At 40.0% G+C, this 17,936-nt stretch overlaps 1 protein-coding gene across 2 annotated transcripts in view; it reads left to right on the top strand.

Moving 5' to 3' along the window:
- Nucleotides 1–17,936, top strand: part of LOC306880268 (hemicentin-1-like) — a 112,260-nt gene that overhangs the window by 23,692 nt on the left and 70,632 nt on the right. For both annotated transcript variants that reach the window (XM_079433700.1, XM_079433701.1), the window contains exons 3-10: nucleotides 2,197–2,355; nucleotides 2,619–2,741; nucleotides 3,499–3,670; nucleotides 3,764–3,870; nucleotides 8,884–9,004; nucleotides 9,591–9,854; nucleotides 9,961–10,105; nucleotides 13,934–14,055. In XM_079433700.1, coding sequence (XP_079289826.1) covers nucleotides 2,197–2,355; nucleotides 2,619–2,741; nucleotides 3,499–3,670; nucleotides 3,764–3,870; nucleotides 8,884–9,004; nucleotides 9,591–9,854; nucleotides 9,961–10,105; nucleotides 13,934–14,055 — 1,213 coding nt within the window. The remainder of the gene's footprint in view (nucleotides 1–2,196; nucleotides 2,356–2,618; nucleotides 2,742–3,498; nucleotides 3,671–3,763; nucleotides 3,871–8,883; nucleotides 9,005–9,590; nucleotides 9,855–9,960; nucleotides 10,106–13,933; nucleotides 14,056–17,936) is intronic.

The following is a 17,936-nucleotide window of genomic DNA, read 5'->3' as shown; positions in this document are numbered from 1 at the left end:
AGCAATGTATTTTTAGGACTGTCTAAGTTAACATTGATATTAATTAATATTAATTAATTTATATTGATATTAAATATATTTAATGCAATCATTTTCAACATATTTAACAAATTCTATTTCACTTACTGTTTTATAATATATTCTAAATACTGGCCGGAAATCTTGAGATTAATTGTGATTTTATTGACAAACCTAGTTTAATTGTAAGAAATAAAATAACAAATGTTTATGGTTTTTATATAATCACTGTAGTACAATAACAATACCAACACTGATTATTAATTTAATTAATTAGTCTAATTATGTAGTCTTTGTAATATAATGCTTAATATTTTTCCTATTTTTTTATTTAAGAAGTGGGCTACTGAAATAAAAAAGCATAAAAAAAGAGTCTTGGACATCAAAATGTATAAAAATGTGTATTTATTGCAAATCTGGCAAATGACAGATTATTTTCACCGGTGGTGATTTGCCATGTCAGTTTCACAGTTTCAGTTTCACTTGGACACCTGATTAAGAAACCGACATCTTCAGAATGAAGTGTCCTCTGTGTGTTTCTCACTCTCAGCATCTGTCCCAGCTGATTGGGCCAAAGCAGGGAAAATGCAGACACACTGATTAAGTGAAATTCTGTATTGTCAGAAATATTATTTTTTTTTGTCTCGGAGGCAGAAGTTCAAGCAGAGCAGGATTTGGTCTAGTTTGTTTGGAGTTCATTGTAAGTGTGTGATTGACTTGAAAGGGATAAATTATTCAAATCACCGTTTGCTGGTAATGTCTTTTCCAGTGTCCAGAGAACAACCTGCCACTGGAAATTAACTACAAGATTCTGAGTACATTCTTAACCTTTCCTTCAATCTTTCCACTGTTTGATGTTTGGGTTTGCTATCCACTGTTGAATGTGTGTGTTTGTGTAAAGAACAGAGAAGCAAAGATTACTTGCTTCCAGATGTTTCTTTCAGACACGTGCCACCTGGAACGCATAATGAAGACAAGACTCTTTGCCCTCCATGTGAGAAGAGACAGACATACCTATATCACAGATACTCTGATGTACGCAAACATTAGAAAACGGTTTACTTTTATCCGTGTCAGTTTAAAGGAAGGCACATAGCTAACAGAACTCTTGCAAGTCATCCATTTGGGTCCAAGATTGTGCTCCATGTTTCATTCCAAGGTCAACATCAGTTGCAGGCATGACTGACTCCCATGGCAAGTTTTACAGCATGCCGTCCATTTCTACTTTCATGATTAGGCCAAATCTACTCGTTGCCCTTTACAACTTTGTGCAGTTAAGACAAATATCTGCCTTTGAGGAATCTGGATGTTCCATTGACGGAACACATTGACAGTTGTGCTCATATTTATTTCAATTTATCTTGATTTATTTGTGTAGCATTTTTTTAAAGTTCCAAAGCAGCTGGACTGAAAAGAAGAGATAAATAAAGAAGATGAATGGAAAGGCGAATAAAAATAGACCGTAAGCAATTACAGTGAACAAGCCAGGGATAAGAGGAAATGCTGTAGCTACAACAGTTGAGCATGGTGCTAGCAACATCAAGGTTTAGGGTTCAATCCCCAGGGAATGACAAAAATATAAACTGACAAAATATATACCTTGAATGTAATGTAAGTTGCTTTGGAAGAAAGTATCTGCCAAAATGTATGAATGTAAAGAATGCCAGTAAAAAAATTAAAGACCTTTATAATGTCTTAAAATATTTTTTATTTCATAACTTTATATTCATCAAAAAATCCAGAAAAAATATAATGGTTTCCACAAAAATAAGCACAACTGTTTTCAGCATAGACAATAATATAAAAATGTTTCTTGAGCACCAAATCAGCATACTAGAAGGATATTTGAAAGATCATGTGACATTGAAGACCGGTGTAAAGGCTGCTGAAAATTCTGCTTTGCCATCATAGTAATAATTTACATTTTAAATTTGAAATGTTGTAAGGATGAAATAATTTGATTTAATTTGTAATAGCCTTATTGAGCATTAGTGACTTCTTTTATAAGCATTTAAATAGCTTACCGTTCCGAAACCTTCGAATGGTAGTGTATACTAATAAAATCAAGCATTGCGTCTCCTAGCACTAGAGAAAAGAAATAAAGCAACAGGCAGCTTTCTGTGTGTTTTTCACATAATGAACACTGATTTATTGACAAATAATGTTGGGTTTTTTCAGGGAGGAGGAGATTGTCCAGAGATGAGCATTGGAGCCATCAAGATTGCCCTTGAAATCTCCCTACCAGGGTCCTATATTTACGTGTTTACGGATGCCCGATCAAAAGACTACAAGTTGACTCATGACGTTCTTCAGCTCATTCAGCAGAAACAGTCACAGGTAATTAAATCATTCACTCAATTTCCAGCAACAATTTAGTAGCATTAATAAAAGATCTGCCATGCTTTGCTCTGTAAATGTTGCCTTACATGCAGTGCTAGTGTGAACATTGTTATATTGCAGCACTGCTTTTTTTATTGTTAAGTTGCTTTGGATAAAAGCATCTGCTAAATGAATTAAATCAATGTGATGAAAATTTATCTGGACATTTAGAATCGTGTTCCAGAATACCACTAATGATCAGTATGTATGTGTGTGGGCAGGTGGTTTTTGTGTTGACTGGTGACTGTGATGACCGATCGCATATCGGCTATAAGGTGTATGAGGAGATCGCCTCGACCAGCTCAGGACAGGTCTTCCATCTGGACAAGAAACAAGTCAATGAGGTAAGATTATTTGGGGCTACTTGTTTGACACAAAGAATATCATTTTACAGTTTCTTTATGTTTCAGACAGTAACACATTGCTGCTGTTATATACTGTATGTCCAAGGAATAATAATGAAATGTCTTCATATCCTAGCTTGGCTACCAGCCCAGATTTTTATTCACTAGACTACATCACCCCATGTATGATGATGACAGAGTGAGCAAATTAATAGAAAGATTGGAAAAGTTGATGGAAACGCTTGAGGTGCAGTGATGCAGTATGCTCTTGGTTGAATGCTTTGTTTTATTTGAGCATGGTAACATGGACATAAGTCCAGGATTCTGTTTTATAGCTCTCTGAAAACCAAGGATTTAGAAGAGTTTGCTCTTTTTAGATGTTCCAAGAAATTCCTATCAATCTTCATATGCGGTCAAGTTGCTGCCTCCTCAGAATTTTGATGTTAAAATCAAACACATACTAAAATATTTGAGAAGACAAAAAAAGAGTTTTTATTTGAGGTTGTAATTTCAAATGTCCATCAAAACGCAGCTTCTCAAAATGTACAGTCATTTTCAAATCTCTTCCTCTTCCTCCCCTTTTTATATTTCTAGTCCTTTGCAATAGGTTTGTTCAGTTTCTCTAAGCATAACCTTTTGTGATTCTTGATGATCTTATCATACATATACACATACACAAACACACACACACACACACACACACACATTATATATCCATCAATCATTATGTTGGACTCAACTCATTTTTTTTTCGCAGGTGTTGAAATGGGTAGAGGAGGCAGTGCAGTCCTCTAAGGTTCACTTGCTCTCGACTGATCATCAAAATGGGCTTTCAAACACTTGGCAGATCCCCTTTGACCCCAGCCTGAAGGAAGTGACTGTTGCCTTAAGTGGCCCTGCACCAAATATTGAGATCCGAAATTCTCAGGGTAAGGAGAACATTGTCTGATTACAGTATTCTCAGAACTAACACATAGTGTAGACTGATGTAGAACTGAAGCATGTACTTCTTGTGCTTCTAGGAAAACTTATCGGGATTAAGGAGGGTCTGTCTGAGCTCCTTCACATCCCTAACTCTGCCAAAGTCCTCAACCTCAAAGACCCAGCGCCAGGAATGTGGACCATAAAGGTGATGGACTAGTTTATCGTAGACCAAGATGCATATACACATTTGATAGGTCTATTGTGTCAGTGTTGATGATTTAAGTGTAACTGGTGGCATTCCAGAAAGGTAAAGTTATTGCTTTTAGTCTGTTTTATCTCCTCAGAATAAGGACCGATCGCAGAGTGATGGATAGGTAGGTACTCAAGTCCAAGGTTGTGTGGTGAAGTCATTAATGTCGTTGCTCCGTTCATGACGGGGAATTCTGAGGTTTCGGACTTTAGGGTACACAAAGTCCCAAAGGTCCAGTTAAAAGAAAGGACAACTTTTTTTGCCTGATTGATTTGTGTGCCCTGTAGCTCGTGTACACACAGGGAAACCTTTCATAGTCTGCTCAATCAGCTGTATGGCTGTTTTTTGAGTTTGAAGAGCTTGATGATTTAAAGAGAGAACATGTCATCCTCCATTTGCCCTCACTGGAGAGAGGGTTGTCTGGCATAATACGTGCAGAATACACCCTGTATCTGTCAGTTTATTTCCTTTTTACACCCAAACTCTTCTCCTTCTTCCATTCACTAGTAGTGTGAATCTCAGTATGTTGTTGTTGTTGTTTTGTTAAAATCTGAAAAGCTGAAATAAGGACTCTTTAGCCTATTATCTGTCCCATGACTAAAACGTTTATTTCAGCTATGCTTAGATTGAATGGATTGTAAACTTTTATATAATTTACACTACAGTTCAAAAGTTTTAATGTCTCTTAAGCCGGGCTCACACTGTGCGATTTTTAATAGTCTTTTGCGATTGTTGCTTGTCACACTGTACGAACATGATCCCCATGTCAGACTGTAGGATCTCAGTTGTCTTAATGTCAGACTGTACGACAGTCAAGACGCGATAAAAACGGACATACTCAAGAAGACTTGTCCGGAGTTTTACGTCATCAATACGTGACCCGCGTTCTCTCGCTATAATGGTAGCTAGTAAACAACAGCAACGTGTAGCGTTAGTTTTATTAATTACATGCCTTGATGTTAAAAAAAACCCTGAAAAAGACGACGTGTGTGGAGCAAGTCATGGCTGGGCAAAAGAGGACTTTATGGACTTCCAGTTCTACAGAGCGAACTTGAGGTAATTTTGTTATTCGAGTTTAAACATCCTGCCCCTTAATAAATAAACTTTTAAGTAAACTTTACTTTGTACATATATTGTTTTTACAAATAACGAAGTTGAAGTTTGAAGTTGTCGCGCTAATTGCGTCATCAAGTTCAATGCTCCTATTGGTTCTTGGTTTGACGGTCGTCGTAGGAGATGTCACACTGCAGGAAAGTGTCTGAAATCTTCTGACACTGCCAGAATTTAATCGGAGGAAAAAAATTGATCGCAACGGCCATTAATCGGCTGTCGGTGAACATGTCAAACCAGCGATCTAGACAATCGATTTTAGCCTAGGATTATAGGAATCTTTTAGGATTTTAGGATTTTCAAAATTTGTCTCAGACGACCAAATCGTGGCCAAAATCGCACAGTGTGAGCCGGGCTTTACACTCACGAAGGCTGCATTTATTTAATAAAAAATACAGTAAAATCTGTAATATTGTGAAATTGTCACGGTGCACCCAACGGGGAAGTACGAGGAACACGAAGACGAGGATAAACTCAAATTAACAGTCTTTAATGACATCCGGCAAGGCAGGGCAGACACACAGAAACACCGGGAGTAGCGAGTAGGCCAGACAAAATCTAACAGAACAGACAGGACTATAAATACACAGGATAATCATAGATAATTACTAAAACACAGCTGGACAAGAATTAATTAATAATAACACTTAACAAGGACAGGAAACAAACCAAATAAGGACACAAGAGGCGGGAACACAAGACACACACGACAGAGGACTGACAGAGATATTATTACAAATTAAATTAACTTTTTTTTTATTTTAATATATTTGTTATTTATTGTTATTTATTCTTGTGATGGCAAAGCTGAATTATTAGCAGTCATTACTCTAGTCTTTAGTGTCACATGATCCTTCAGAATCATTCTAATAAGCTGATTCGGTGCCCTTGAAACATTTCTAATCAATGTTGAAAACTGCTGTGCTGCTTAATATTTTGAAATATAATTTATTGTAATACTGTCAAGTTCTTTATTGTCACTCTAGATTCAATTAATGCCTCCTTGCTGAGTCTTAGCCCAAACTAGTGTCTATCTATTATGAAACTTGGACTCTATAAGGGAGTCCATGCAAATTAAAAATCTTATATGAAACACAATAAATAAATAAATAAATATACAGGTTTAGGTCTGGAGAGATGCTTGGCCAGTCCATTACCTTTACCCTCAGCATCCTTAGCAAGGCAGTGGTTGTCTTGAAGGTGTGTTTGGGGTCGTTATCATGTTGGAATACTGCCCTGCGGCCCAGTCTCTGCTTCAGTATGTCACAGTACATGTTGGCATTCATGGTTCCCTCAATGAACTGTAGCTCCCCAGTGCCGGCAGCACTCATGCAGCCCCAGACCGCAGCACTCATGCAGCCCCAGACCATGACACTCCCACCACCATGCTTGACTGTAGGCAAGACACACTTGTCTTTGTACTCCTCACCTGGTTGCCGCCGCACATGCTTGACACCATCTGAACCAAGTAAGTTTATCTTGGTCTTATCAGACCACAGGAGATGGTTCCAGTAATCCATGTCTTTAGTCTGCTTGTCTTCAGCAAACTGTTTGCAGGCTTTCTTGTGCATCATCTTTAGAAGAGGCTTCCTTCTGGGACGACAGCCACGCAGACCAATTTGATGCAGTGTGCGGCATATGGTCTGAGCACTGACAGGCTGACCCCCATATCCCTTCAACCTCTGCAGCAATGCTGGCAGCACTCATACGTCTATTTCCCAAACACAACCTCTGGATATGATGCTGAGCACTTGCACTCAACTTCTTTGGTCGACCATGGCGAGGCCTGTTCTGAGTGGAACCTGTCCTCTTAAACCGCTGTATGGTCTTGGCCACCGTGCTGCAGCTCAGCAGCAATGAGCAATCTTGGCAATCTTCTTATAGCCTAAGCCATCTTTATGTAGAGCAACAATTCTTTTTTTCAGATCCTCAGAGAGTTCTTTGCCATGAGGTGCCATGTTGAACTTCCAAAGACCAGTATGAGAGAGTGAGAGCGATAACACCAAATTTAACACACCTGCTCCCCATTCACACCTGAGACCTTGTAACACTAACGAGTCACATGACACCGGGGAGAGAAAATGGCTAATTGGGCCCAATTTGGACATTTTCACTTAGTGGTGTACTCACTTTTGTGGCCAGCGGTTTAGACATTAATGGCTGTGTGTTGAGTTATTTTGAGGGGACAGCAAATTAACACTGTTATACAAGCTGTACACTCACTACTTTACATTGTAGCAAAGTGTCATTTCTTCAGTGTTGTCACATGAAAAGATATAATAAAATATTTACAAAAATGTGAGGGGTGTACTCACTTCTGTGAGATACTGTGTATATATATATATATATATATATAAAGATATACTGTATATATGAAAAGTTTATTTGCAAAAACAAATAACTTAAAAATTGTATATGTGTGTGTAATAATATTTGAACAGTAACTTTAATTTACTAAGTTCAATTTACTAAAAGTTAAAGAGTATTGTAGTCTCTTAAATCATTACCTTAAAAAATAAACTGATATATGTTCAGAGTAGGTTATGTACCACTTGTCACATGAGTACAAGTGGTACATAACCTGATGTACCACTTGTGGTACAACAGTGGATAAGACACATGCCTTTGGTGTGAGAGACCCGGGTTCGAATCCACTGTGAGACACCAATGTGTCCCTGAGCAAGACACTTAACCCCTAGTTGCTCTGACATATATAGCAATTGTAAGTCGCTTTGGATAAAAGCGTCAGCTAAATGAATAAATGTAAACGTAAATGTAATGAGTATGAAGTTTATTTATGCTTTGGCTTATTTAAATTGTTTGTTGCATGTCATAGAAAACAATGGCTAAGGTTCCTTTAATCCCCTAATGCTCCATATTCCATATCTTCTCCAACTTTATTAAATCTTTTGTATCATTAACAGAATCAGTTTTAATTCTCTCCTGACCCTCAGTGCATTTGTAAACATAAATACTCATACGGCCCATCGCTTACAAGAACATGAACTGAGATAGAAAAAAAGCTCCTTGTATTTATTTTCCCCAATACAACTTTAATTAATGTGTTTAAGTAATGTCAGTGTTTTTCAGAAAGCATGCTGATTGTGACCACAATCTCTGAGTGTTCCCATGTTATGGTGGCGTCTGACTGGGTGTTCTGCCTCTGGGTTGTTTTAGGTTGGATTAGTGAATGTTTGGCCTGAATTTTGCTTGGCAGGGCTAATTCAAGGCGTGCTTTAAAACCTCAGGATGAATGGATATAATATAATCTTAATGTTCTGTAAATTGCTCTGCGAAGGCCTTTCCCTTGAACCTCTTGAATGCCCCTTTACGGACTGTTCCAATGTCTTTGCTTCTCTCCTCCATATCTCTCAGAGGAATCCTTCAGGATCTTCTCCTCATCATTCTTGGCGTCATATCATGCAGTGCTTCATGGCCTATGGTAATTCTTTAGGATGGTTGTAATTTCAAAAGAATGCAAGCAGAGGATGGGTTGCCATGGCTCGCCCTGGAGCACTGAGCTGCAGACAACATCAATCGTACGCCAGACCCTCAGCACCAAAACAGTCATAAAGGGCAGCGCAGAAAAGCAGGGATCATGTTTAAATGACTCTGACTGTTCCATCTGTCAAAAGCAAAGAAAGAAAGCGAGTCATTCTTAATGTTCAAGAATTTCAAGTGTGCTTTATCTGTGGATCTTGAGCCCACTGTCAACATAAATTAGTTTTGTTGTGCTTCTTCCGTGCATCTTGCTATGAAAAACAAGTTGTGTCATTTCAGTTGAATGCTGTTATCTTAACAAATACAAATAACTTTCTATTTGTTTATTTATTTGTGTTGTTGTCAATTTAACCTCAGACGTCCAGTGAAGGCAGGCACTCAGTTCGTATATCAGGCCTTAGCACCATCGATTTCCGAGCAGGCTTTTCCCGAAGACAAACGCTGGATTTTAAAATGACATCCAGCAGGCCAGTTCAAGGTGAGTTAGTGTTTTAAGGAGTTTGAAGTCATATGTTACAAACTTCAGTTAAAAGAGTTATATTATTACAAAAATGTAATTATTATTATTATTATTTTAAAAATGTAATTTATTTCTGAGATGGCAAAGCTGAATTTTCAGCAGCCATAACTCCAGTGTCACATGATCCTTCAGAAATAATTGTAATATGCTGATTTAGTGTTCAAGAAACATTTCTTGTTTTTGTCAGTGTTTGAAACCAGTTGTGCTGATTTTTTGTGGAAACTGTGATCCATTGTTTCACGAGGCTTTTATTTATATAAATTTCAAAAGTACAGCGTTTATTTAAAACAAAAATCTTCTCTAATAAAATCCCTCTTAAACTGTGTCTTTGCTGAATAAAAGTATTAATTTCTTGAGAAAAAAAAAAGAAATCTTAAACAAAACAAAAAAGTAACCCCAAACTTCTGTTTCTGTCTGGACCACACACGCTGTCAAATTTATGAGGTCAACAATTGTGGCTGTGTACTTGAGCATTTTAAACATGTTTTGGTTAACCTTTTTAACCTCTATGCTCCTTCCCACAAACACACACACATACACACAGGAATCCCCACCTTTATCCTGCTGAACACCACTGGTCTCTCCCCTCCTGCTCGTGCTGATCGCCTGGAACTCTTGAGCATCACTGGTGATGTAATGAAGACGCTGCCCATCCGCTACTTCCCTGATCGACGCCCTTATGGCATTTGGAATATCACTGAGTTTGTTCCACCCAAAGAGTCTTTCTTCCTGCGAGTCACTGGCTATGACCATGATGGCTTTGTCTTCCAAAGAGTGTCCAGTGTCTCCTACTCCAGCATTGTGCCAGGTCAGATTAGTGAAGATAGATAAAACTACGGAATAGTCAATCTAAGTATCATATAGGTGTATTTAACTATATGTGTTACTAGTGTTTTTTGTTCTTATTTTTTTAGAAGCACCCAAAGTAAGCATGCCCACTCATACCCCTGGTTACTACCTGCAGAAAGGGAGTATTACGTGCTTTGTGGATAGCCTGATCCCCTATACCTTGCGCTTCGCCAGGGAGGGACTACACCTGGGTGTGGACCAACTCTTCAGGTAGTGCTAATTAATGGCACTGTAGATGAGTAGCTGACATGTTGTGCAATGTGGCATACACTATCATTCCAAAGTTTGGGGCTGGTAAATGTTTTTTTTTTTTAAGTCTCTTTTAAAAATAAAATAAAATAATAATAATAATTTGGAAAAAAACTGTAATATTGTGAAATATTATTACAATTTAAAATAACAAACTTCTACTTTAATGCATTTTAAGATGTATTGTATCCTTGTAATGGCAAAGAATGAATGAATGAATTCTCAATTTGAATTTTCAATGAATCTCAATGAATTTTCAACAGCCATTGCTCCAGTCTTCAGTGTCACATGATCCTTCAAATCCATTCTTTGATGAGCAGAACATTTAAAAGATCATAATTTATTAGAAATCTTTTGTAATATTATAAATGTCTCTGCTGTCACTTTTGATCAATTGAGTGCATAAACTTTTCTATATAAAAGTTTGCAAAAATCATTAGGGATGCACGATATATCGACCACCATATCAGTATCGGCCGATAAATGCTCATTTTTTCTTTCATCGGTATCGGCCCTATAAGAAATTTGGCCAAATAAATAATGCATTATTTCCTTCAGAGACACATCAGATGTGCGCTGTTCGCCATGATATGATGGTTTTGAAATGCTTGAAATGTAATTGGAATTGAAAAAGACAATACACTTAAGGGCAACATGTGCAGGGCAAGTCTGTCATAAAGGCTACATAAAATTATATCATGTGAACATTACTGTAAATAATGTTGTTGAATATTTGTGCGCCCATTTTTTGTGCGTTCGTTGAGTGCACCCACAACGTAGCTACACCTCCATGACATGACAGTTAAGTTCGCCCGTACATTTGCAGCTTTTTGTGCAATTGTACGCTGTAATATTGTGTTTATTTTATGTATATCTGATTTATCTCATATATAATGCGTTTGGTTAAGTTAATAGAGTGCTTCAGTTCACTGGTGATCATCTATAGCTCAGCGCATGCAGCTCAAACAGCACAACATTAATAACTATGATTGGGAATGTCGTGTATATAACATTCTAATGAGAGCATTATTATAATTTAACTTTGTGAATTCTTTGGATTTATTTGCCGTGTTTCAGCTCATTGTTATGGAAAGAGCGCTTCCACAACAGGAGTTACACATTCTGACTATAGCACACAATAACTGCATCATTTTGTACATATATAAGTTTGTTGTAATATTATGTTTGTTATATTAATATCTGATTTATCTCATAGGATGCATTTCCTTGAGTTAAATAAGCTGCCAGCAAAGCACTTCAGTTTACTGTGTTCATTCAGCTCTTCAGCTTCAGCGCGCGCAGCTCGGACGGCAGTGCACAATATTAATAACAATGATTGGGACTGTCATATACATAACATTATAAAGAGAAAACTACCGTAACAAAAAATTGTGAATTCTTTGGGGTTTTATTTGCCGTGTTTCAGCTCGTTAGGACGAGAAGAGCCAAGAGCGCGCCCACGAGTTACACACCTGACTAGCGCATAACTTAGTTCAAAATAACTTGTGCGTTAGGGCTGCACGATTATGACAAAAATCGTAATTGTTGATTATTCCCTTGATATTGTAATTGCGATTATTAATAACGATTATTTTGAACAGATTTATGCCATTGTTTGAAGCTGCATGCCATATTTTTATATAAAATATATATTAAAAAAAGGCTGAAAACACTCTTCCTGAACTTTTATTGCTTTTCTATAGCCTTGAGCCTCAAATAAGCCAAATCACTGGTTTGATTTTTTCTTTAAACAAAAAAGGTAAAATTATACATAGTATAATAATGTTATACTAAAACTAAAAGAAAAAAGAAAAAGGAAAAATGGTCTATTAAATCTATATATTTCATTTACAATTAAACAGATGAAATTTCAAATTACAGTAACATTTTACAGTAGAATTTTTATTATCAGGGCTCCAGACTAACATTCGAGAGCAGTGGCACCAGCACCTGATTTGGACATGTAATATTACAAGTTTTGTCTCTTAGAAATGCACATTAGAACAGGTTTCATTTTTATACATAACCAAAAGTACAGCACCTCATTACCATGGTAAAAAAGTAGCCTAACTATATGGTGTTTGCATTGAAAAACAGTAGCCTAAAGACATTGTCAATAACAAATCCACATCAACTGATAGAATAATTAACAAAATAATGTAATTATATTCCATTACTCCTTTAACATATTTAGTATATTAATAATTTAATAATATTTAATATGAATATCCTACTAGCCACCGTACCATTGTTACTGTTAGTGTTACTACAGTAAAACTATGGTAAATGTGGGTGATTTGTGGATTGAAATGTCTTCTAACTGGATCGTTGTTACACTGTTTCTGCATCAGTGTTGATGAGAATAACAGCTCCGCTTTATTTGGCTTTAAACTAGTTTAAATTAAAGAGACATGATTTGTTCTGGAGAACTCTGCGCTGAACTTGAGTGCTTCTTACCGGATTTCACAGCGTTGTTTAGTGCGCGTTCGCGACTGGTCACTGTAATAAACGCATACGCCCAAAATCACGTTGTGCTGTTTTCTTTTGAGGCAAGCAGATAAAAGGTCAGTGTGGCGCGCAGTTCAAACGAGTACCGCTATTTTGTTCCGCTTGTGACACGTTTGCCGTTTAACATATCTATCATACACAACAGAGTGACAACGACTATCAGTTAGACAAAATGTCTTTTATCCAGTGTGTTTGAGTTTGTTAAACCCCGCGCTGAAAACACCTCTTAAGCACACAGAATAATGCAAGTGGGCATTTTTTATTGTTTATTTATTTTTGTAATCGCGGCTTTGAACGATTATGTAATAGTGACATCCATAATCGTAATCGCGGTTAGAAATTCAATGAATTGTGCAGCCCTATTGTACATTTCCTACATTTTGTGCATATATAAGTTGTAATATTATGTTTATGTTCTATAAAAATCTGATTCTCATGTAGCCTAATTAACCCGCTAACAAGCGCTTCAGTTTACCAGTTTTCATTAAGCTCTTCAACTACAGCACGCAGCTCATACTTTTCAAAATCATTGATGCATTATTAATAATTACCACCACTTTTATTTTTCTTTTATTATTTTCATCAATATGGTTTAGTACTTAAAATCTGTTTAAAAATCCGTAAACAAATTCTGTTTTATTGATCCATGGCACATGCATTTTGATTCTTTACACATGTAATGATGTCCAATGCCTTTTTTTTTGCATTATTTATGCACTATTGTATTAATTTGTAAGACTTTTTAAGAGGAAATTTGGTAATTTGAGAGTAAAATTATTTTTAAAACGTACACTGTTCAAACTAGGCTGCTTATGTTGAAGTGTTTGGGATGTGGCTTTTAATGATGAGTCCTTTTTTGTAATCAGGCTCTCAAAAAGTATATAAAAATTTGGATATACATTTATTGGCCAACATATCGGTAATCGGCTTTCAAATATAAAGAATTATCGTATTGGCCAAAATTTTCATATCGGTTCATTACTAAAAATCATACTGACCTTGAACTTATGAATGTTAGTTTACTAAATTCTGTGTAAAACTAATTTAAACTGAATTTTTCTAATAAAACTAAATTGCTGCTGTTTTTTTAATAAGAAAAAAATCTTGACTAACATAAGCAGAAAAAATGCTACGTAAATGTAGAAAAAGGCCTTCAAATTATAGTGTTGAAGTCCTCAAGGACCCCAATGCTGATAGCCTAATCATTTAAAGCTTTACAATTTGTGTTAATTCAGGAAACAATGTATTTCATATGGTTTTACATTTTTATCATCTTTTTAGGGAGTCTGCTAATGCATCATGGGGAATCCCTCAGGTGTCCCTGAAGGACGAGGGCTTTTATGAGTGCGTCGCCATCAGCAGTGCTGGAACAGGACGGGCTCAAACCTTCCTTGATGTTTCTGGTTAGAATGTCACCTTTCATTTTCTACTATATTATAGCCTGTTATTATCAGTAACATTAACCGACATGATGCGATATACACTATAACGAAGTTGGTTTGAATGAGTTCTATCATTCAAAGTTTGCAAAGACTCAGGGAGATGCCCACCATTAGAAGAGCACTAAAGCATGCTGCCTGTGCATGACTGAACAGTCAGGCATTTCAATCTTATACACTGGTGCATAATAAATAACATTTGAGAAATACATATGAGGAAGAATATTGAGATGTCCCACATCTGACTGTCAGCAGATAGATACAGGACTCAGAGGTAAGTGCAATACAATCAACAGGTTTATTGAGTAGTAGCAGAGGGGAATGAGATGAGCAGAATATCCAGGTAAGCAGGCGGGGAATGGGAATGTCTCTTGGGGCTTATCTGAGTGTGAATGTCCTTTTTCCTTTTCCAGGGGATCCGGAGGTAACAGCGGAGCGTGGAGACGGTGGAGAACAGGGATAGGAACACTGGAGCAAATGGTAAGTAGACAAAAGGTAAGTGGTTCAGGTTAGTCAACATGGAATGTTTGAGGCCAGACATTGAGTGAACGAGAGTGCAGGGATATAGTGCTGCTGATTAGTGCTGACAGGTTGCGGTGATCAGAAATCAGGGGATTGAGATCTGGTGAGTGTCGTTCGTGGAGACTGTGGTGACTATGGTGACACAGCACCCCCTCCTCCAGGGGCGGCTCCTGATGCCCTATTACGGCAACGGGGTCAGCCACGGCCTCTGGGTGTGGGACGGTCAGGGTAGTTCTAGTGAAACTCGGCCAGGAGAGAGGGATCCAGCACATCGTCCCAGGTCACCCAGGATCTTTCCTACGGCCCGTATCCCTCCCAGTTAATAAGATATTCCAGGCGACCACCCCGTCTCCGAGAGTCCAAGATGTCCTGCACCCTGTAGACTAGGGGCTCCTCGATGATCTCGGGAGGAGGAGGTACTGCAGGCTCGTCAGGTTCTGTGACAGAGGGAGAGACAGGCTTGAGGAGTGAGACATGGAATGCTGGATGGATACGATACCGTGCAGGGAGTTGGAGATGGAAGGTGACCTCATTAATCTGCATCTCTATGGTAAAGGAACCAATATAGCGGGGACTCAGCTTCCGGCAGGGCAGGCAGAGATGCAGATCCCAGGTGGAGAGCCAGACGTTATCTCCAGGACGATAGACGGGGGTGCAAGACCGATGGGCATCTGCATAGGTCTTGTGTCTCCGCACTGCCTGCTGGAGTTGGACATGAGCTGAGTCCCAAACTCTCTTGCTCACTCGGAACCAGTGGTCGACAGCTGGAACGTCGGAGGGCTCTTCTGTCCAGGGAAACAGAGGATTGGTAGCAGAGTATGCACTGGAAAGGGGTGAGGCCGGTAGTGGTTTGCTTGAGGGAATTTTGTGCATACTCGGCCCATGGGAGGAAGCAGCCTTCCAGACACGGGAGACAAACTGTGGCCCACTGTTGGAGACGACATCTTCCGGGATGCCGAAGGTGCTGAAGAGATTATGGAAGAGGGCCTCTGCCGTTTCGAGGGCTGGGAGTAAACCCCGGAGGGGAATTAACTTGCAGGCTTTGGAGAATCTGTCAACTGCAACAAGTATGCCGGTATAACCTTCTGACTTGGAGATCTGTGATGAAGTCGACTCCGACGTGGGACCAAGGGCGACATCGAATGGGTAATGGGACTAATTTTCGGGTGGGTAAGTGATGTGGGGTCTTGGAGATGGCGCAGACTGAGCATCCACGAACATACTGGGAGACATCCCGGGCCATACTGGGCCACCAGTACCGAGCTTGGAGGAGCAAGAGAGTACGCTGACTGCCTGGGTGTCCAGAGCCTGGGGAAGCATGCAGGGAGCCCAGAAGGGAAGTCCTCAAGGAAGTGGGCACGTAGGTTTTGCTCTCTGGGCCACCTAGCGGAGCGGGTTCGGTGATGGAGGCGATGCGGATCTGTTCATCCAGGGCCCACCGGATGGGGCTCACAAGGACGGCTGGGGGGGGGGGGGGGGAGTATGGGTTCAGGTTTGGAGGGTTTGTTGGGGGCATGGATACGTGAGAGGGAATCTGCCTTGACATTCTGATCTCCGGGTCGATACATGATGGAAAACTGGAACCGGGTGAAGAAGAGGGTTTAACCTCACAGCCTACTTGCAGAGTGATTGGCGGAGACCGGAACTTGATGTGCCCACGCCCGAGTGGTTTTCCCTGTATGGTCTCGATCTTCAGCTCGGCCTGTCTCTGGCGGGGTAAATAAAGTGGTTTTAGGAGGGCTTGTGAGATGAAATTGCCCTAGGATCCCGAGTCCACGAGGGTGGGTACTGAAATGAAATGACTTGGGGTGAGCAGTTGTACTGTTAGCAGTGGTAGGGTGGAGATAGTAGGCTCCAATTGGAGGGTACTCACCGCTGGGAGTGGGGGACGAGAGGGGCACACCCGAATGAAGTGCCCCGGAACTCCGCAGTAGAGGCACAGCCCTGTGGCGAGACGTCGAGCACGCTCAGTGCATGAGAGGCGATTAGTATCCATTTGCATAGGTTCTGGTAACGGAGGACAGGCAGCTGGTGAGGATGGAGAATGAGTGGTTATGTCCGGCTGACAAGCCGTGAGACGTTGGAAGATCTTTACGGCCTTCTGTATAAAAATCTTCAGACCGACAGTGTCATCATAGATCGCCATCTGGGCTCTGATCAGTGGATCCAAGCCCTGACGGTAAGCAGTGAGTAGCGCTGCCTCGTTCCATCCACACAAGGCCGCCAGAGTCCTGAACTGAAGGGTATAGTCACTGGCCAAAGAATCTCCCTGACGGAGGTGGATGAGTTGGTCAGCAATGGAGAGCAAGCCGGTGGATAGGCCGAAGATCTCCTTGAAGTGGGAAGAGAAAGCGTCGAAAGAGTTAATTATAGTGGTCTGTGAGTTCCAGATTTCTCGTGCCCAGAGCAATGCCCATCTGGTTAGCAGGGAGATCAGGAAAGCAACTTTAGCCCGTTCGCTGGAGAATTTATGGGATTGCATCTCTTTGTAGAGTGAAACTTAGAGTAAAAAAACGCTACATTCAACCGCCTCACCCGAATAGTTAGCAGGGATGGCCATGGGACTGGCAGAGGCAGACTGAGGGTGTGTGACCGGAGAGAGAGCTGTTCGAAGAGCGCTGACCAGCTCTTCGAGGGGATCCGCAGTGGCGGGGTTCGGGAACTCCATCTCCGGTCGTCGGTTCTGCTCTGGTCCTCTGTCAGCAGATAGACACAGGACTCACAGGTAAGTGCAATACAATCAACATGTTTATTGAGTAGTAGCAGTGGTGAATGAGATGAGCAGAATGTCCAGGTAAGCAGGCGGGGAATGGGAATGTCTCTTGGGGCTTATCTGAGTGTGAATGTCCTTTTTCCTTTGCCAGGGGATCCGGAGGTAACAGCGGAGCGTGAAGACGGTGGGGAGCTGGAGTGGCGGAGAACAGGGATAGGAACACTGGAGCAAATGGTAAGTAGACAAAAGGTAAGTGGTTCAGGTTAGTCAACATGGAATGTTTGAGACCAGACAGTGAGTGAACGGGAGGAGTGCTGGGATATAGTGCTGCTGATTAGTGCTGACAGGTGGCTGTGATCAGAAATCAGGGGATTGGGATCTGGTGAGTGTTGTTGGTGGAGATTGCGGTGACTGTGGTGACACTGACATGCCTAGAATGTCTCTTTTATATTTTCTCATGAGTCAACTTACATGTGTGTGAGTTTAATCTACCCAGCCGGAATCCCAGTGTGATTGCCTCAGTTAAATGCTTTGGTCCAAAAGTCTGCCCCCATTTCACTCCTCAGATGAAATGGCCCATTATAGTCTTTGGTTTTATTTCATGCTCCGT

Source organism: Barbus barbus (genome assembly GCF_936440315.1).
Source record: "Barbus barbus genome assembly, chromosome: 14".
Lineage (NCBI taxonomy): Eukaryota > Metazoa > Chordata > Actinopteri > Cypriniformes > Cyprinidae > Barbus > Barbus barbus.
This window is presented reverse-complemented; position numbering and strand designations above follow the sequence as displayed.